This window comes from Meriones unguiculatus, chromosome 5, assembly GCF_030254825.1.
Source record: "Meriones unguiculatus strain TT.TT164.6M chromosome 5, Bangor_MerUng_6.1, whole genome shotgun sequence".
NCBI classification, from domain to species: domain Eukaryota; kingdom Metazoa; phylum Chordata; class Mammalia; order Rodentia; family Muridae; genus Meriones; species Meriones unguiculatus.
Window position 1 is genome coordinate 12,607,164 of NC_083353.1, and position 21,971 is coordinate 12,629,134.

General features: G+C 43.5%; 1 protein-coding gene across 1 annotated transcript in view; it reads left to right on the forward strand.

The window, feature by feature from the left end:
* The window catches only part of Dnah6 (dynein axonemal heavy chain 6), a 198,328-nt gene that overhangs the window by 28,569 nt on the left and 147,788 nt on the right, over positions 1 to 21,971 (forward strand). Inside the window, exons 11-16 of the mRNA XM_060383520.1 lie at positions 814 to 1,014; positions 5,675 to 5,795; positions 10,297 to 10,448; positions 11,547 to 11,699; positions 14,311 to 14,562; positions 19,093 to 19,221. Of these exons, the coding sequence (XP_060239503.1) occupies positions 814 to 1,014; positions 5,675 to 5,795; positions 10,297 to 10,448; positions 11,547 to 11,699; positions 14,311 to 14,562; positions 19,093 to 19,221 (1,008 nt within the window). The remainder of the gene's footprint in view (positions 1 to 813; positions 1,015 to 5,674; positions 5,796 to 10,296; positions 10,449 to 11,546; positions 11,700 to 14,310; positions 14,563 to 19,092; positions 19,222 to 21,971) is intronic.

The following is a 21,971-nucleotide window of genomic DNA, read 5'->3' on the forward strand; positions in this document are numbered from 1 at the left end:
TTATGTCTAATTTTTAACATAGTTTATATTTGTAGAATAGAAAATATTTTTCAAAAACCAATAAACTTGTAATCATCATTCAAATTTTCCCTGAAGTTTCATTTGGCTTTCCTTCCCTCATAGCCCTCTAGTGTTTGCTCACATTTCCAATCTGTATCTCATCACAATGTGTTGCAATTCCTTTTTGTTTGTTTTGTTTTTCAAGAAACAATTTCTTTGTATAGCCGTAGCTGTCCTGGAGCTAGCTCTGTAGACCAGGCCGGCCTTGAACTCATAGAGATCTGCCCACCTCTGCCTCTAGGATTGAGATTAAAGGCATGCACACCCCCGACCCACCCACTCACCAGCAATCCACCTCCTTCTCAATTGGAAATTATTTGCTCGGAAAGCAGAACTGTGTCTTCTGATTTGATGTAGTCTTGGAATTGCAAAACCAACACACCTGCTCTGGTTGAGTTATTCCTTTAAAAAAATTGTTCATTCATTCATTCAATCTCTGTGTGTGTGTGTGTGTGTGTGCATGTGTGTGTGTGTGTGTGTGTGTGTGTGTGTGTGTGTACTGTATGCTCAGGAGAACAAGGCGGCCAAACAAAGGTGCAAGATCCCCTGGGGCTGGAGTTGCATGCCCAGTGAGCTGCCCAGTGTGGCTGCTGGAACCTCAATTCCAGTTTGCTGGAAGAGCAGCAAGTGCTCTAAACCTCTCAGCCATCTCTTCAGCCACAGAATGAGTTATTCTTATTTACCAGAAAATTCTAGAACTCCCTAAATACGGTCATCTGTGCTCATGTTATGGTTGTGTTTTCTCTCTGACAGGAAGGCATTTCGGGGGCAATTAATCAGTTCCAAAACACTGTGTTGTCAGTTCCTAACCTGGTGCCCGACACATACTTTGACGCTTTCACCAGCCCGCTCATCAACAAGAAGCTTGAAGAGAAGACCTGCGGCCCAGGGCCGAGCCTGTCGTCCGTGCTGGAGGACGACAGGAATTTCCTCACCATCATCCTGCAAGTCAAGGTGGGTTTGCCTCCACTGTAAAGGACACAGTCAAGGCTGTCTCACTGCTGAGTGTTCTGTCTGTGGGAACTGACAGCTGCCTAATCTCTAAACAGTAAAATCGGAAAATAATGTGGAGACCCTGACAGCCGGCCTGCTGGAGCCAGTTAGATGCCTCAGCGGGCAGGTGCTGGCTGTCAACCCCGATGACCTGAGGTTAATCCCAGGAAGCCATATGATGGAAGGAGAGAACTGATTCCTGCCAGTAAGCTGTGCTCTGCCTCCATCAGCGCGAGGTGGCACCTGCCATCATACAGATAAATAAAGTGTAACAAAAAACACTTTAAATGTGCTGCAAAACCGAAGTTCACATTAAAAAAAAAAAAAAAAAAAAAAAAAGCCTTGTATCTGGCAGAACAGTGGCCCACTATTGGCAGACCATTGTCATGAGTTTCTTGGGACATGATGCTGGGTCCACAGAGCAGAGCAAGCCATTACCCTAACTGAATTCATCTTTTTCTTAAATGCTTTGTGTTTAAAAAACAAAACAAAACCATGTAATTATTTGAGGCCTATTAGAGACTAAATGTAATGGCTTCCGTCCTTCACCCTTAAATGCTGACTACATGTTTGTTTATTTTGTGTGTAGATGTGAGTATGTGTGAAATGGGGAGCATGGAGGTCAGGAGACAGCTTGGAGGGCTGGTCCTGGAGACTGAGCTCAGGTCATCAGGTTGGACAGCAAGTCCCTTCCCTCCCTGAACATCTCTCCAACTCAGTTGCTGACTCATGCTCAGCTTGTTCTTCATGTGGGTCCCCTAACAATTGGAGCAGGGGCCCGCTCTGACTCTGGTGCTTGCCTTTGGATCCTTTTCCCATAGCTGAGCTGCCTTTCTGGCCTCAGTGGGAGAGGATGTGCTTAGTCCTGCTGTCACTTGATGTCCCAAGGTGGGTTGGTACCCATGGGAGGGAGGGTCTCCCCTTCTCAGAGAAAAAGGAGAAGAGGGTATGGGGGAGGTGTGAGGGTGGAACTGGCAGGAGAGAAGGGAGGGGACTTCAAAGAGGCTACAAAGTGAATAAATAAATTAATCAATTAAAGAAAGAGACTTTGAAAATACTATTCCACACGATTCTTTTACCTAAGTATCCCAGTTTTAAAGTGGTTTCAGACTTCATGTATTTTTGTTTGTTTATCTTGTTTTGAGACAGGGTATCTGTGTAGCCTTGGCTGTCCTAGAGCTCGATGTCCACGCCAGGCTGGCCTTGAGCCTCTGCTCTAGAGTGCTGGAATTAAGGGTGTGCGCCACCACTGCCTATGTTATACCGACTTATCTTATGTGTATGAGTGTTTTGCCTGAATGTATGTCTATATACCACATGCATACAGTGCCTGTGGAGGTCAGAATAGCTGTGGGACCTCCTGGAACTGGAGTTACAGCCAGCTGTGAGTGGAATGTGGGAACCAAACCTGAGCCCTCCAGAAGCACAACCAACCAGTTCTCTTAACTGCTGAGCCATCAAGCATCCAGGCCCCAAGCCCCCCAGTCTTAAAACCAAAGCACATGTATAGAATGTACTGGCCCGGGAAAGGAAAGAACAGCCTACTCTGGGTGGTGTTTGTTTCTCCCCAATCTTGGGTAATGGGGCTCCTGAAATGAAAGCAGGACTGTGGCCTTCTCTCCTTGGCATCCAGGAGCCATTATGATTTTCAGACATAAAGTTTTCCCACTTGTCTGTCCTACATTATACAATCAGCCTTATAAAACTTAATTTAGTATGTGAGTATTTCCACTCTCTCAGCGGTCATACAAGTAACACGGAAGTGCTTGGGGAGACCTCGCACTGGCCAACAAACATGAGTGTTGAGCTTGCATCCCCATAGCATCTCTGCAAAGGTGGAGCTTTATGGCATGCATCTGAAACTTTAGACGAAGTAGACAGGCAAAGCCCTGGAGCTTGCTGGCCAGCCAGTACCATCAGTTGGTGAGCCCCAGGCTTAACGAGAGGTCCTGTCTCAAAAACAACATGGAGAGCAAATGAAGAAGACACTTGACTTCGACCTCTTGCTTCTATACAGACACATGGCCACACAGGAACACACATACACTATAAACAAACAACGTTTTTAGAAAACATTCAAAGCATGGCAATAATAAAGTATAAATTTCAATAAACTCATGTAATAAAAAAGAAAATATTTTTATCTAGCCAAGATAAAGATCAACACTACAGAAAATCAAATTTAACAGTTTTCTCCAATAGAGAGACTCTGGGTATATCAATCACTCCAGGGCAGGCCTCATGCTCAGGATTAGTTGACAAAGATATAAAGGACTCCACAGTTTTGTTGTGTGTATGAGTGTGTGTGTGTGTGTATGTGTGTGCTATTATTTGGTTAAAGTTAGGTGATTTTTGTTGTTTTGGTTTGGTTTGTTTTTTTGTTTTTTGTTTTTCTGTTTATATATTGTTTTGTTTTGTTTTCTTGGTTTGGGGAACTTTTATTATATTGTTTTTGTTGTTGTTGTTTGTTGTCTTTTTATCTTTTTTTAAAGGAATAACTTAAAGTTGGTTAGGTAGGGAAGGGTAGAGGATCTGGAAAGGCTTGGGGGAGAGGAAGAATATGATCAAAATATAATTTAAAATAAATAGTTTTTTAAAAAGAAAATAAAAGCAGATTTAAAGGAAGCAAAGACAGATATTGATGAGAGAGCAGCACACAGGGGAGGTGTGCTCCTCTAAAGTAGAAACTACCCAGCTTATGTAGCAAGGGGTAGACACAATAAGATGGAAGGAGAATGTGCGACAGCAAATACGGAGGACATAAGTGAAAATGATGTAATTAGCAAAATAAAAAATAATCAGACTAAAACGCAGGTGAGTAAACATGGAAATAACCAGAAAACAGACAGGAGCCTTCCACAGGAGCCCTCTGAGACTCATAAGCAAAGTTTGGGCAGGGTGAAGTGAATCTTATAGAAGAAGGGGGAGATAGAAAGACTTGGAGGGTACAGGAACTCCACAAGGAGAGCAACAGAACCAAAATACCTGGGCTCAGGGGATCCTGCAGAGACTGATACCCCAACCAAGGACCATGCATGGAGAGGACCTAGACTCCCTGCTCAGAGGAAGTCCATAGGCTGCTCAGTTTCCAAGTGGGATCCCTAGTGAGGGAGGCAGGGGCTGTCTCTGACATGAACTCAGTGGCTGGCTCTCTGATCACTTCCCCTGGGGGGTGCAGCCTTGCCAGGCCACAGAGGAAGACTGATGCAGCCAGCCCTGATGAGACCTGATAGGATAGGATCAGATAGAAGGACCTCCCCTATCAGTGGACTAGGGAAGGGGCATAAGGGGAGAAGAAGGAGGGAGGGTGGGACTGGGAGGAGACAAGGGAGGAGGCCACAGCTGGGATACAAAGTGAATAAATTGTAATAAAGAAATAATATAAAATGTGACCAAGTTGTGATGAATATACCAGCAATACAATGAAGTAAGACTGAGTTCTGCCTACCTCTGAAAAGAAAGGATTAGGGTTCCTGTGTGCTTGGTAAGTGCTCTACCACGGAGCTTAATCCCCAGCCCTCTCTTAACTCTTTATTTTAAGATGGCTCCACCTGTAGCCCAGGTGGGTCTTGAACTTTCTTCAGTCTCTTGAGGATTACAGATCTGTGTCAACAGGTCCAGTTTAAACCAAGGTTTTCAATTTTGTCTACAAAGCCAGACAACCCAATATGCTGTGGACCTTTGCAGTGGAATAGGAGAGTAGGCAATTCCAGACCATTTTCTGTTTCACAATTGAGCAAATAAGTAAAAACCTATTGTGGGCAGTTACACTAGTTAGCTTTCTACTGCTGTAATGAAACACCATGACGAAAGCAACTTGGGGAGGAAAGGGTTCATTTCAGCTGTAGTCACCGAGGGAAGTCAGGGGAGGAACCTGGAGGCAAGAACTGAAGACCTTGCAGAGACCCTGCTTACTAGCTGGCTCCTCAGGGCTTGCTCAGCCTCCTTTGTTACACAGCCCAGGAACGCCTGCCCAGGGATGGCATTGCCCCCAGGGGGCTGGGACCTCCCACATCAATCATTCAGAAAAAGCCCAATAGACTTGCATATAAGCAATCTGATGGGGTGGGGGGGCGTAAATTCCCCAGTTAAGGCTCCCCCTTCCCAGATCACTCCAGTGCATATCAAAGTGACAAAAAAAAAAAAAAAAAAAAAAAAAAACACCAAGCAGCACATTCAGTGAAAAAGAGATTATTTGTTTTCAGAGAATTCATGAATGGGGAAAGAGAGAAAGGCCAAAATGAGGTGCTGCATTGAGATTAGAGTCATGAACTCACAGTTTTTCATTGGCTGGTCGAAAAATAGAGAGTTGAGTTTAATGTATGCATGCAGTGTGGTGTGGTGTGTGTGTGTGTGTTAGATTGAATTTTAGTTAGGAAAAATTGCCCTGGGAGCAGGGAAGTTGGCTCAGAAGTTAAAAGCACACCCTGATCCTTAAGAAGATACACACACACCAAACAGCTCCCATTTCTGAGTCCTGCTGCAGGTGATCAAACACCTCTGACCACCATGGTTGTCCGCACTCATGTGCACATACTCCTACCCAGATAAGCACACAGACACATAACTAAAAATAGTGAGAGTAAAGGAAACTAGTCTTGTTCATCTGTCTACCACCTAGGAAACAATCCACTCAGCGTTCGATTCTGCACGCCTGTACGCAGCAACATTTGAAAAGTTTCACATATTCTTCAGGGAAAATGAGAGTCTTGATCTGCAGGCGCTGAAGCAGCAGGAGCCTGGTGAGTCTGCCCTCACTAAGCACTCTTGACCGGGGTAACAAGAGTCGTCATCTTCTAGGTTTCTGTTTGGTGGTGTTCAGTGAGAGAACTGGCAGCCTGAAACAGTTGAGCTGACAAAAGGCAAGAATTTATCCACGACTCTTATTTTCCATGGAATCACTCATTTCCTTTCTTCTCACTTTGCATCTTTGTGTTATATTGGACTCTGTGGGAGGCAGTTCTTCCGTCTTCTGTGGCTATCTGCCGAGGTTGCCATGAGGGCTCTAAGACAGGTGTGCATTACAAGGAGTCCTATCATTTCTGTCAGGTAAGGCTTACAGAAGCTTTCTGTCTCAGAATTCAAGTTGCATCTTTCTTCTGGTGACACACTGAGGCCTGGTGGGAATGATCAACAACTCTTAATGGTGAATTCAAGCCCGGGGAAAAATCATCTCATTAAACTTATTTTATTTTTTTAACTTTTATTAATTTCACTTTATATCCCCCCATAAGCCCCTCCTCCCCTCCTAATCCCACCTTTCCTCCCCCTTCTTCACACATGTCCCTCCCCAAGTCCAATGATAGGGGAGGTCCTCCTCTCCTTCCTTCTGATCTTAGTCTATCAGATCACATCAGGAGTGACTGCATTGTCATCTTCTGTGGCCTGGTAAGGCTGCTCCCCCCTCAGGGGGAGGTGATTAAAGAGCAGGCCAAATTAAACTTATTTTAAAAGGAGGCTAGAGAGATCAGAGGTTAAGAGCATTGGCTGCTCTTATATTGTCACATAGTGCCTTTACATACATGCAGTCAAAACACATATACACATTAAAAATTAAAGAAGAAAAGCAATCTATAGTACCCAGTGAAATTTCAGAAAAGGAGCCTCTTGGATGCTAAAGGAATTAAGCACATTTCACAAGATGCCTTTTCCAAAGCATGAAGCACATTAGATTTTTTATTTTATGAACTGGCTTTATAGAATTTTGTTTTCAAAAACATTTGGTGTTTATTTTGTAATTTTTTGGAACACTAAGTAGATCTATTCCAAATAACCAACTTAGTAGTTTAGATCATCCAGCTCACCGGGGATTAAATTTAGGGCCTGTGCACACACTGAGCTACATCCACAGTTTATGTCTTCTTTATTTTTTTTTTTTTAAGAATTATCTTGTGCAAACGCAAGCATGAGCCTTCTCCTCCTCCTCCTTCTCTTCTTTTTCCTCCTCTTTCTCCTCCCCCTCCTCTTCTTCTTTGACTGTACCTGTGTTTATTGACAGACGCAGGACCTCTAGTGAGGATGAAGTAGGGCATATTGAACACTTTATGATGGGACTGCTTCTAGACTAGGCGAGGGGAAGGTGAGACCTCAAGCACACAGACACACACAGTCGCCCCAGACAGAGGTGACGACAGGCAGGGTGCCTGCTTCTTACAAGCCTTAACTTTCAAAACTGAACGAGACTCCTTTTTCCAACCAATGCTAGATTTCTACTAATGCCAAACGGGGCCCGACGTTAGAAAACAAAACAATTAAGCAAGCCTATTTCCACTGTCCTTTGGCCACACAGTCACAAGGTGGCTTTGTTTGTTTGTTTGTTTGTTTTGTACTGGAATGAGCTCGCAGGGTCTCAAGGATGCAATGCCTTGTACTGTATGCACATGAAGAACAGAATCATGGTGGCCATAACATCATAGAGCCTGGCACTTGAACACAAAGCAGGGCTAATCAAACAACTAGTGTAATCAATGAGATCTTATAAGGTAGCTAAATTTTCAGAGACAATCTTCTGGAAGATATAAGGTGCTGTGAATTACATATGCATTGTAAAGAATGTTTTTATCAATAGCATGATAAAAATACATTGAAGCCAAGCATGATGGCACATGCCTGCAATCCTAATATCTAGGAGTCTGAGCTAGGAAGTTTGTTAGTTCTAGGCCAGGCTGGGCTACAGAGTGAGACACTGCCTCAAAAAACAAAACAGTAGCTAATACTAATAATTGTAGTAGTAGTAGTAATTCAAGAGTACTTACATTTCCGTTGATCCCAGTAAATTAGAAAAAGAGAAATGGAAGCAAGAAGATTATAAAAATATGGCCTCACACATACTGTGTAGAAACTGATGATTGCCCTAGCCATGACCTTAGGAGCAGAGATGGTGGAAGAGGTTGGGGAGAGGAAAAAAATAACTTTAGTTATATTTGAGCTCTTGGGTCTCAAAGTTCTGTTGTGAACAGCTTTGAAATATTTTACCACCAGGCATCATGTAGGAGAACTCGTAGATTAAGCACAACTTCAAGACAACCTTGTCCTCCTGAGGCTAGAACCTCCGACTCATCAGGATACTCTAAGTGTGGTTCTGGTGTCCTGCAACAGAGCAGATGCCACACAAAGCGAGCACACACCCCTGCCGCATGCTAAATTTATGTCACACTACGCTGCGGTCTGCTAAGTGTGCAGCAGCATTGTGGTTAAGAAAACAGTAGATAGGCCTTAACCTTAGAATGTCTTACTGTATCAGTGGAGTGTTCAGCCACAAACACGACATCTTTATCAGACTCTCTTCCCCAAAGGCTCAGGGACTGTGGCAGAACAGGGGCAGAAAGACTGTGAAAGCCAGAGGTCGGGAGGACTGGAGTGAAGCCATCTTTTGAATACACATGACCACTGCATTGGTGAACTCACAGCAGCTGTGGTTGCCTGCACAAGACCTGTACAAGAGCCAGCCAGTCCACATCCCAGCGTGAATGGGAAGCGCTCAACACCCTATGCCTAACTGAAGAACTATTGATGGCTGATGGCTTCTATGGGAGGGAGAGTCCGTTTGCTTTTAAAAGTGTGGCCCCAGCTAGTCAATGCATGGTCCACACTTAGGAATATACGGGCAACACAAATTGGAGACTGCAAAAGAAAAAAAAAGGTACAAAGTAAAAAGTGGGAGTGTGGAGATAGGGCACGGATGTAGGAGGAGTGGGTGATAGTAAGTATGCTCTAAATACAGTGTACTAAATCCTCAAAACTTAATAAAATATTTGTATGAAAAATAAATAATAAAAATGTTAGAAGCTACACCCATAAAGTTTCACCAACTTGAATGTTTAAACATGATCTCAACAAGGACAGCAACAACAGACATGCCAACATGGATGAGGAAAGCCCATGAGGCCTCAGCCCCACGCAAAGGACTACAGGCAACCAAGGAATGATGAGAGTGAAATAGTCATTCCCCAGGGAAGAATTAGTTTTCCAATACTGAATGGTCAGCCCTGAAAACCTAATACAAGTAACATCACACAGACTGAGCAGGTTGTATTTAGGAATATGCATCTGTATATAATAACAATAGCTGAAAAAAAAGTGGTCATGAATTTGAAAGAGGGAAAAGAGGAGCATATGGGCCGGTTTAGAGGCGGGAAAGGGAAGGAGGAAATTATGTAAGTATTGCTAGAACTGTCAACAGACCTTCAATTCGTGAGAAACAGAGTGTCTCTGGAGTGTGAAGTAAAGCATAACTCAAGAAGCATGCCCAAAGTTAATCTCGTTTCTTATCTCCCAACGAGAGCCCAAAGACATGATGGTAACACTGTAAAACAGTGGGAAATTTATTATGAGAAGAAGCATTGGTAAGCATTATTAACTAGCACTATAGACCTGTACAAAGCACTCTAAGTATGGTAATAGCATAAGTACATACATTTATTAATTTAAATTTTTCATTGTGTATGTTCATTTTAACGGTAGCATGTTTACAGTAGCATAAAAACTTTAAAAAACTAATTACACTGGACCATGAGAATGTCTCTCCCCCACACTCCCATCCGTTGCTCCCCTCCCACACCTCCCATCCTTCCCCTCTCATTACTCTTCTTTGTCTCTCTGGACAATTTCACTTCTACTTTCTAGTTACATACATACATGTGACTTTATGTGTCTATAGCAAAATCTACAGACCATATAAGACACATGAGATTTGTCTTTCAGAGGCTGTTTTAATTTGCTTAATATGATGACCTGTAGTCATTTTCCTGCAAGTGACATAATTTCATTCTTTACAGTTGGAAAAAAAAAAAAAAGAAAGAAAAGAAAACTCCACCGTGTATGTCAGCCTCATTTTCTCTGTCAGCATCAGCTGGACAGACATCTATGTTCTTCCCTTAGCTTAGCAACTGCAAGTAGGATGGAGCCACAGTAACACTGATGTGCGAGATCTCTGCTATGTGCCGTCTCCGGCTATACAGAGAGCAGAGCTGGAGCTCAATTTATGACCGCAGGAACCAAGGGTGATATAACTAACACACCTTAGCTTCTGTATGTAGATGTGTATGACTTTGTGCCGGCTACCTTTCCCCTGGGTTAGTTCACTTCCTACCAGCAGGCGTCCACACCCTTGCCAGCACCGTATCGGTCATTTGTTGCTTCAGGAGCACTCTTCAGGCTGGGGTGGTTTTTAATCCATGGTAGGCTGTTGTTTTAAAATCTAGCGCGAACGAGTATATAAGTTGCGCTTCTTGTTTTCTGTAGATGTCAAATTCTTCAGTACCCAGCTGGAAAAGTATCACAAACAGCACAAAGACTCGTTAGCGCTGAAACCCACCCGAAACGTAGGCCTGTTCCTTATTGACACCAAGCAGCTGAAGGAGAAGCTAATCCCATCACCACTGCGGTGCTTGGAGGTAATTGTGAGCTAGAAGAGGACTCACGTGCATGTGTGTTCGTGTGTGTGTGTACAGGTGTGCACAAGAATACATAAATAAAGGATCACCATTATTCTTACAGTGTGATCTCAACATCGCAAATGCAAAGATCAAATATTTCTTCTTGATGATTGAAATATTTGCAGACACCATAATTAAGGTGATATGAGAGTAAGCATTGTAAGTGTTTCTTTGACCATAACTTCCATCGGGGATCAGATGCTTTCTTCTGGCCTCCGAGCGTTCCAGCCACACACATACTGCACATACATACATGCAGCCAAAACACCAATACACATTCTTTTTTTAATATAAAAAAAGATATAATTAGGACAAATACAAATTAATTTCAACATTTTTAGCACAACTAACATACCAAGTCAAAGAAAACAAAACTCAAACATAGATGATTAGAAAAACGTATACATTCATAAGCTTCCAGAAACTGAGTGAACATGGGCTGTCCCCGTGATGTGTCCAGGCACTCACTTTCTTTTGTCCTTCTCTCAAAGCTCCTGGTGTGCAACACGACACTCTAGAGGAAGCATCTCCTCGTGTGTATGAAATGGTGGTTGAAAGTGTCCACAGGCTAGGTGTTTCCTCGTCTATGTACAATGAGAATGAAGAGATGAGGTGTCTTAAGTCACGTCTCCCTCATCCCTAAATAAAAACCAGCAGCGTCAGAGGTCCACCCTAATCCAGTCACTTTGCTCAAAAGAAACCTTGCTCAGATTCCCCCTGGGATCAGCCACACTTTGTTCCTGAAGAAAACAATTTCTTCCAAACCACACGGATTCCACCCAATAGAAATAGAGTGTCCCTGGGCCTGATGCTGAGGGGGGCGGCCTAGTTTCCACTGTGTCAGGCAGAGGAGCAGAAAGCATCCTTGAGCAAACCGTCCCATGAGCCGTGTCCAAATCTAGCCTTGCTTTCCTGTCAGTCGGTAGGTAGGTGTTTAGTTGAGAGGTTGCCCCTACACACTGCTGTTTCTCAGACCTTCTGACTTAACATCTGTCAAGACTTCATACAGTAAGAAAGCAGAAATGCTCAATTTTTTCGTCTTTTTTTATTTCTTAGGTGCTAAATATCATGCTTCCCTGTCTGAGCAAGAAAAAGGTGGATGCCATTATCTCAGAGGCCCAAGATGCAGAGTATAAACTCGAGTTCGTCCCAACCACTACCATAGAATATGTTAACAGCTTAGTGTTCCTTGACGAGATCCAGGAGCGGGTAAGTTGGCTGTTCTCTGATAATTCAGTGTCTCAGACCATGTGGGGGGGAAAGAAAGACGCACAAGAAAAAGAAGAGGCCCAGTCAGGAAACAGTTGCCCAAATATCAGAAATACTTGCAGGCATGGTAGAAGATGCCCTGTATTTTAGCAGCAACCAGCCTTCAAGTTCTAGCCATTCAGCAGGCAATGCATGGGATTTTTACATGCTTACACTTCTCATCCTCACAAATCCTACAGCTGAGGAAGCAAACTAAAATAAGTGTTACAAGGTCACAGAACTTGCATGAAGTAAAGCTGGAATCAAAACCTGAGTGTCTGACTGCAAAGCCAGTATTCTGAAGCATAGTGTAGTTCTAATTTTATAATTACTGGTGATGGATATAGGTCTCATGGGGGTCAAAATCCTTCAGCCCTGCACTGACATACAGCTCAGGATTCTCAAAGTAGCTTAAGTAGAGACAGCCCCTCCCCACCTCAGTCTCTGTGTTTGTCTGTCTCTCTCTCTTTCTCTGTGTCTCTTTCCTGTGTGTGCCTCTCTTGCTTGCTTTCTCCCTGGAAACTTGACTTCCTCCTCTCAGGCTCTTTGCTGTGACAGCAATATAACATTAGGCTCCAATAATTAATTTTTCCTAAATTCATTACTCTCGGTTTGGTTTTGAAGTAGATATAAATCACTTTCTAAAATATCGGAATTTGAAAAAGTGTCACTGAGTGAAAGGTGTTTATGTGTTACTAACACAGCCAACAGTAAAAGCCTCTTCACGCACCTGCAGAACTAGTATCGTTGTTTATTTTGAGAACAGCCCCAAAGAGACAGGTAATTGTGTATTCAGACTTGCTGCAACCCTGATGACAAATGATGACAGAAAGGTTATGTGTGCATCGTTATGTTTGAACAAAGAGCCAGACATTAACATGACCTACTCTAGGCCAAAATGGAGTCCTCGGCTAAGGATTCAGAGCGGTTTCATGGAAACTCCCCTCTCATCATGAGTGTAACTAGGTTCAGAATCCAAGCAGAGGAGCTACAGTCCTCCCTCTCCATCCATCCTCTCTTGCTTCTCTTTGGGGTCGTCTCACTTCGCTTTCTCCAACAGATATACTGCTGCTTCATCAGGTAGAGCAAACATGGCTGCCAGCAGCTCCCCGGGGGCATGTCAAAGTCAAGCCAGCCACCAAGAGATAGGACTGGTTCTTATGCAGAGATTATATCCATTTAGAGAACTAGCTTCAGGTGCTAGAAACTTCGTTGAAAGCAGCCCAAACTTATACTAGTAACTTGGAAAATGGGAAAATGGGGCTGGAGAGATGACTCTGAAGTTAAGAAGGATGGCGACTCTTCCAGGGGATGCGAATTCAGTTCCTATTACATCAAGCGGCTTACAGTTCTAAACCTGGAGGATCTGGATACCAGCTTCTGGCCTCCTGAGGTACCCACGTGCATAGGTGCATACACACACACATACACACAGGCACACATACACCAAATAAAATAAATTGTTAATAAAAGAAAATAAAGTAGAAGATGTATTCTAAGTTTGTCTGAGATTTGCTAGAAGCTATGGATAGATAAAAGTGATGAGGAGTAGGGACAAGAGAAACAGAGGAAAAAAAGACCTTTCCTTCCTCTCCAATGTCTGCTCCTCTATAGAAAACAGCTTCCCAAAGGGGCCAGACCACCAGCAGAGCAGAGCCTGGGTAGTCCTTAGAAAGGCATGTCCTTGGGCCCCTGCCTAGGCCTTGCAAGTCAGAAACTCTGGGAAGAGCATATCAGCCTGTGTGAATGCTCTTCCCAAGGCCATTGTCCTGCAAGCTACAGGCTGAGACCTGTTCTCCACAAGCTTCCCTGCAGTCAAGGTCTCCTGTTAGGGAGCTCTGGTCAGCTTCCACACAAATGCATTAAGCTGTGATCAAACCCACAGCTAACTCTGGCTATGCTCAAGTTCAGTGAGATTTGGGTTTTCCAGGTCCTAACTGTGTGAACATGGCAGCTTCTATAACCACGTGGTAGAGTTGGGGGTGAGGAATATACTCCAAATTGCAGAACCATTTGTTCCCAGAAAATTAGAGAACACGGGGCATGCACTGTCCACCGAAAGTAAACCATCAAGGTTCTGAGTAGCTATTTGGGATGCAGTAAAATAATTTAGTGAATCATAGTGAAGCATCACCATAGATCTGGGTTCTGAACCTGTGAACCAGGAACATGGCCTGTCCACACTTCAGGTGCTGCTCCAGGGTGACTGCTGTCAGTCTGTGCCACTGACGCTCAGGTACAAACAACCACAGCGTATTTATTTGGTCTTAGAAACTGGTTGGCACTGCTTGATGCAGAAAGGATCAGGAAGTGGGGAGGGAGCGACCAACTGATTTTACTTTCTAAGACTGTAGTCAGCACTGACCATTTACCTCCTGGCTCAGTTACCCAATTACCAGTAGTGTAGCAATGCTTGTATTTATCATGTGACCAGCTTCAGCCAACTAGATGGTCATGCCAAATGCACTCACGCATTGACCATTGACACTTTGCTCTTCATATTTCATAGACGCATCTCAAACTAGAAAACACTGCTGTTCCACTGTGTTTCATGAACAATGTTTCTGTGCAGATTGAAAGCCTGGAGGAAGAGGCAAATACAGTGGTTCAGATGTACAAGCTCATTGAGCAGTACCAGGTGGCCACCCCTCCTGAAGACTTTGCTGTTTTCGCGACGATGAAGCCGTCCATTACTGCCGTGCGGAACGCTATCGACAAATCAGTGGGTGATCGAGAAACGAGCATTAAACAGTTCTGTACGCACTTGGGTCGAGATCTTGAAGAGCTCAACAACGAAGTGAATGAAGTCAAGCTGCTGGCGCAGGTGAGCAGAGCATTTTCAAACAATCCATCCAGTCTGATGATTGCAGGTTTCTAGAACTCAGGCAGGACCAGCAAATAAAAGTTGGATGTATGTACAGTCTGCACCCGTATGTGTATGTTAAAGATGGTGTTCGGCTAGTTAACCTATCCAGCACATCACATACTTACGATTTTGTGACGAGAACTTTGAAATTTGTTCTTCAAGTCATTTTAGAGACTATGTTTCATTTCAACAAGTTTTTATTTTATTTTTTTCCTTGTTTTATTCTAAACAATTCTTTAAGCCTTAAACGTTAGGCATTTTCAATCTCTCTTTTAATGTACCGAATGAATTCCAGGGCACTGTGAGACAAGTCCGCATTTAAAATTTAATTCTCATCCTCTTGGCTGGGATTTGGTATTTTGTAATGAGTGTACTTACTACTTGCTAGCTCATTTTGTAGCTGATGTCACAGTGTAAAATTTGTTGAGGATATTGGCAAATTTCTCCTTAATATTAGGAATAATATAAGGTGGTAAAGAGGACTAGAGATTATTTGTTTAACTTGCACCTCTTTGGGGGAGATTTTTCAGAAATGAGACTACACATCCAGATGATTCTTAACTAAAATGTACCAGGAAACATGATTCTTTTTAAATGACTCATTATTTTATTATCATTGGCTAAATCTTAGCAGAGAATTATAAAAACAGTAGAATTTTGAAAATAGAAAAAATGCTTATCAATAGATTATTAAAGTACATTCATGTAGGTATCCTCAAATGAGCAGAATGCATTTGTATTAACATGGAGACATTGAAACCAGCTAACAACACCCGCATACTGATGGACAAGCATGGGTTCAGAACTGGCTACTGTTACCTTTATACTGAAGCTTTTTAAAAATTTCCACGTAGACCAGATATGTATGGCTACAGTAACTACAGGCTTCCGTGAATTACAGGAGGTGAGCACACTGTGCTCTTCTAGCAAGAACTATTGCATTACTCATGTCTATGAGTTCTTTATCCCCAGAGTCAGCTATTGTCCTGGATCCTGATGTCTTAGGATCATACAGTGCTTTCTCATATTCATATCACTGTGTGTGGATATAGTTGATAGATGTGTGTGTGTATTTTTATTTACTCTCAGGACACATATGAGTTTTTTTCACATTTCACATAGAAGAAAGTAAGATATGGGGAAAAAGTTGCTCGGGGTCACAAAGATGATAAGTGGTGGAACCAGGACTGAGGCACAGGCAGTCGGCTCTCAGTGGCTGGTGATTCCTGCTCCATGTGCTGTGTTGTGTGCATTGCAGGTCATCAAAGCATGAGTAATGATAAAAAAAAACAATATGCAGCACCTGATTCATGTGTAATTGTGCATTTTAAATCCAACACACACCAAACACTAAAGCTGGGTATCACTAACCAGTCTATCTTCTATGAAGGGTTTAAATAGATTCCTTCTCACTCTCGGGCAAAGAACTATAATCTATAATTTACTACATAAATAACACCTTTTGCTATCATGAACCTCCCCAGACACAAGCATACACACTCTCAGTGATCGAGGGAAGGTGGGGAGAAAAACCTAAATGTGATAACCAATGGTGATTGGGAGAATTGGTAAGCCAGATGTTTGAAGGCCATATTGAGAAAGTCATGCATTATTGGGACTGTGAGCTCTGACAAAACCGGTGGCTTAATGTAGCGATAGGAACCAGCACGGAACAGGAAGGACCAATAGCTAACGGCTGCCTGAGAAAACCAGGCCCAGTCCAGTCATGACAAGGGCACCAGTGACCACATAAGCAGCTCTGCCATGACGGTTCCATTGGTGTTTTCTAACCTGGGACACACTGCCGTTTAGCACGAGGCCACACTGGGCAGGAGATGGACCATCTAGCTCCCAGTGTGGCTATACGAGTTCTTAGATTTGTTCATTTCCTCACATGCTGTCAAAACCAGCTAGGTGTTTCGACTTTGTTCCGGAACTATCCGCTGCCAGTTTTCTGGGCTTTCAACACCCAAGTGTCAGACAGATATTTGCCTTGAGATACATGCCTTATGTATTCTTCATTTTCTCTCTTCCTCTCTGTGGTTGCATGTATGCATATTACATCGTATTGAGTATTTATGTATTTTATATGTTTTGGGCAGTGTCTGAATAATTTCATAGTCCCTGGGTCCATAGCTTTTGGTCTTAGTTATTGTTCTATTGCTGTAAAGAGACACCACGACCAAGGCAGCTCTTATAAAAGAAAGCATTTATTTGGGGGCTGGCTTACAGTTTCAGAGGACTCGCTCATTATCATCCTGGCAGAAAGCATGGCAGCAGACAGGCAGGCATGAGATGGGTGCTTACATGCTGAGCCACAAGCAGGCAGGCAAAGACAGGGACAGTGGGACCGACATGGGCTTTTGAAACCTGAAAGCACACCCTCATTTATGTACCTCCTCCAACAGTGCCCCACCTCCGAGTCCTTCTAATTCTTCTCAGACAGTTCACCAGGTGGGGATTGCAAATCTATGAGCCTGTGGGCTGCTCTCATCCACACCTCCCTCTAATCCAAACAGTAAGACAAACATCCTTGAAGAAGCATTGGAATAACCTTAAAATGATAAAGAGGAAATAGAGTCTTGTTACAGTGCCTAGTATGGCAGGCAACAGAGTCCCTCTTTCTACCCTTCTTTTCTCTCCAAGGGAAGCCAAAGGGAACTGCTGTTTCTCTTTGCCAACAGTGACGAAAAGACTGAAAATGCCCTCTACTGCCCAGTCCTGGAGATGGCCATAAAGATATTTTCTGATAGTAGCTCATAAGCACCTCCACTCATGCACCTTTTTAAAAAGGTTCTTGACCCCAGCCTAAGAGGAAAGTGTCATTCACAGAGGTCACGAAGATTCTAAATAGGCCTTGCTGGGTTCAGCCTGTTAGCACTAGATCATCCTGGTTTTCTCTAGTCATGCTTCAATGCAGTAATCTAGGCATCAAGTATGTTTGTATAATACATACTAAATATAAACCCCTAAGGTCTAGGTTTACAAAGTCTCGTCATGGTCAAACACCTGAAAAGTAGTAGCCAAGGAAGGTACGAAGCTCTGTAGTCCTTTCCCCGCGTCTCACTCTGAGTCTCTTCATCCACCTCCATCATGACAGTCTTCTTAAGCTGCTGAAGTACAAATATCTCCCCCAGTTCCGCAGACCACTCTGATAAATTAACTGGCCCTAAGGAGGAGCTGTGAGAACCTCACTTAGCGGCACTTAGACAGAGCAATCTGGGCTTGCAGTTGGCATCAGAAAGAGAACATTCTGAGGGAATGAGCCCTCAGCCTGTGGCACCCATGGTGTCTCCAGACAGAGAGCATGAGGGCTGAAGTGACCTGGAGGATACTGAGCGGGGGCTGCTGTACTATGACTTGGTTTTCTAGGAGGGGAACTCACACACGTGGAAGCTGTCGCCAGCGTCTGCTACTGTGTGGGTTCCTTTTTCTCTCTTCTATCCTGCTGTCCTCATTAAGCCCCTAACACTAGAGAGTAGAGTAAAAATGATAGAAGGAAGAGGGAGCAAAGTTATCATTAGACTACTTCCTGTTGATTAAGGGCATTGAGCTCCGTGGGGCAAGTTTGATCTTCGCTGTCAGGATATCTAATTTCTTCTTGTTGTTTCTTTGCACATGACTACGTGACAAATATCAGCCAACAGCATCCAACCACCAACCAGTCACCAACAGCAGCACCGCCTCAGGACCCTAGCATTACATATCCTCTGAAAAGTTCTCAGAATTCCAAATGTCACACACTTGCAGAAACTATCTGGAGCTAGCAAAATCACACCTCAACCAGAGCACAAGGCGAACCATAGTCAACTGCTGTTGAAGCAGCCTCTTATCCCCACACCTGGGATTAGAAAGCAAACATATTCTCATAACATTTTTTTTTTTGGTTTTTAAAGAAACCAAGATTGCAGAATTCTCGGAAGCACACTGTGAGAAAATACTAAGAGAATCTGATTTTCCTTACTGTCTCTCTTAACTCAAAGCATTTTCTATTGTCTTATTTTAAAGAGGAAATATTCTTTGTATCACAGCCTTCTCTCCTCTCCTCTGTCACATTCTCCACAGCTGAAGTGTTATTTGTTTTCAAATAGGAAATGAAGGAGACCATACCGGGTTCTAGTGTGTGAGTGGGTGGGTGGGTACACGTGAGCCAGGACTCACGTATATGCAGGCCAGCAGACATCTTGCGCCTTCCCTTCACTGTGTGAATCCCAGGGATGAAGCTAAATCATTAGCAGGTGAGTGCCTTTGCCCCCTGAGAAATCCTGCTAGTCCCTACATTCTGTTTTAAAACATTGCTATGTGCCTGTTTAATGTGACTGTGCTTATATTAACATTTAGAACAAAACAACCGCTTTTAATACAGTTTGTAAGAGTGAGAGAGAAAAGAGGATTAGGGGAATGCCTTTTTGGAAACAGGTTTATTGGTTCACGTAATCTTCACGAACAAGTAAGCCTGCCTAACTAGAACCCACGTTGACTTCACAGGACCCACAGATCTTGGATATCAATGCGGACCAGGAGAAAATTAAGGTGATGCTGAGTGAGCTGCAGTCCACCCTGGATGACCTTCAGAAACGAGCCTTTCAGTACAAATCCTACCAGAAGAATTTCAAGGTAATCACAGCTGCTCACGTCTGCTTAGGAGTACACACACAAAGGTGTATTTGTGCGTAAATGATTTCAACCAACGACCAGAACTGCTCAGTGGACGGCTGTGTGCCGGCCAGTGCCACAGGCACAGCAAGGGAGACAGTACACCAGGGGGCTAGAGAGATGGCAGGCTCGGTGCCCAAGTGTGAGGACCTGAGCTTGGATCCCCCAACACCAGTACCCATGTAAGAGCCAGGTGGGCATAGCAGCCTGCCCGTTATCCCAACAGTAACAGGAAGTGGAGACAGGGTATCCCTGGGGCAAGCTGGCTAGCTGGACCAGAAGAACCGTCCAGTTTTGGTTCAGTGCTTCAGAAATATCAGGCAGAGAGCATCTGACATCAACCGTGGGCTTCTACACGCACATGCTCATTCGCACACACGAGTACACACACATGCACAATTATGTGTATTGCACATATGTACATATGCTAAAATACTAGTATATGTGAGAGACAAAATATCCTCTTGTTAAAAACTAACTGAATTATGCGAAATCCTCAGCCAAAACCCCTTGCAGTTTCTACGTCTATGCATTCCAAAATGTGGTTAACTAAAGCCCCTCTAACTTTTCTTAAGTAAAACTCAAGCTTCTTCTGCATTTGAATGTGTTTTCATTCCTTGAGCTTTGCCTGAGTTGTCCTGGTGTTACATGAAAGAAGAACTGAGACAGAAGATAAAGTGGGTCCCAAAAGGTGGGTTTGAGAGGGTAGGGCTGGGAAAAAAGAAGGAAGAGAACCAAAAGACCCTTGTGCCTAAAGCAGCATCTACAGAGAGCAACAAGGTGAATGAAAGAGTAGAAAAGAAATCATTCGTAAGGTCAAAAGCAGGAGGCCAGCAGGCATGAGGAAGGCGCTACTGGTGCCTCAGAAGCCTGGGTGGAGGGCATCTGTACTTCCCATGGGGACATACCTGCTCACTCAAGTCTTTAGTCAGGTCCCCCCCAGAGGCCACGGCTTGGTAAAATAATCCAAAGAGTGACGTGCTGGGTGCCAGGCAGTGAGGTGGATGTACAGCCTGAGTGAGGAATAACGCCCATATGGAAGCACGGAAGACCCCGGCCAGTCCTGAGCGGTCCTGAGCAAAAGGAATGATGCTGGAGGCACCACAAAGCTACAGGGCCCTGGTATCACAACCAGAGCTCTACTGACACGTAGGTCAGCGGAACAGAACAGGGGAGCCAGAATTAAACCCACACAACTACAGCCACATGGCCTTCGACAGAAACACCAAAACCATATGTTGGGGGGGGGTCCCGGGGACACTGGGTAACCACATATTAGGAGTGAAACAAGGTCTCTGTCATTTATCCTATACAAAAATCAATTTAAAAAATATGTCAAAGACCACAGTGTAAGGCCTGAGCTGTCAGGGGAGACACTTCAAGATGTCAGCATAGGCAAGGGCTTTCTGAAGAGAAATCTACCAAGGAAATAAGACCAAGCATTGACAAATGGGACCGCGTAAGATTAAAAAGCTTCTGTGTGGCAAAGGAAGCAAGAAGGTGAAGGGACAGCCCACAGAATAGGAGAGAATCTTTGCATCTGAAAGGTTAATATCTATAATTTATTATGAACTCAAAATATTAAAAATACAAGAAGATAAATAATTTAATAAATAGGCTAATGAAATGACAATTCTCAAAAGATGAAATACAAATGACCAATAAACATAAGAAAAATACTCAACATCCTTATTTGTCAGGGAAATGAAGATTGAAACTGCATTACACTCCAGCTCACCCTAGTCAGAATGATTACTTTAAATCAAACACTAGCACATGACGGTAAGGATATGGAACTGTTATTCTCTGCTGGTGGAAATGGAAATGAACTTAGCAACTATTGCAATCAATATGGAATTCCTCAAAAACTAAAACTGATGCGGCTCTCCCACTCCTGGGCATATATCTGAAGGACTCTTTGGTCGACACGCCACAGGGATATCTATACAGCTAGATTTAAGTCTGCACTAGTCACAATAGTGAAGTTACAGAATCGGCTGAGATTCCCATCAACAGATAAATAAAGAAAACGTGATAGGCATGCACAGCAAGGTTCTACTCAGCCATCAGGAAGAATGAAAGTATGTCATTTCCAGGAAAAATGTGTGGAAATCACCATGCTAACCGAAATAAGTCAGACTCAAAAACACAGTTATCATGTGTCTTCTCTCCTTTGTGTAGGCTAGCTTCTAGCTAAGTAGCATTTAAAATGCATGCACGTGTCTTGAAAACAGAAGGGAGGTAAGAAGAAGATTCTCAGAAGGAAAGGAGAGGGGGTATAGGACAGGGTGTGGGGTAGAAATGCTCACAGTGTGGTACACTTGAAAGAAGTTACAGTAAGTAGGTGTCAGTTAAGAAAACCAGCAACAACGCGGCTGGAGAGATGGCTCAGGGGTTAAGAGCTCATATTGCGCTTGCAGAGGTCCTGAGTCTGGCTCCCAGCACCCTGAGTGGGTGGCTGACAGCTGCCTGTAACTCCAGCTCCAGGGAATCTGATACGTCTGGCCTACATGGGCACCTGCGCTCAGGTGCACAAATCCACACAGAGACACACATAATTATAAAAACTAAAAATAACACAAAAATAAAAATAAAACAACCTTTAAAAAATAAAAATCAGAAGAAAGTTTAGGGGATGGCTGAGCCAGGAAGGAGGTTTTTGTGCAAGTACAAGGACTTGAGTTTTATCCCTAGATCGCATGGTTTAAAGA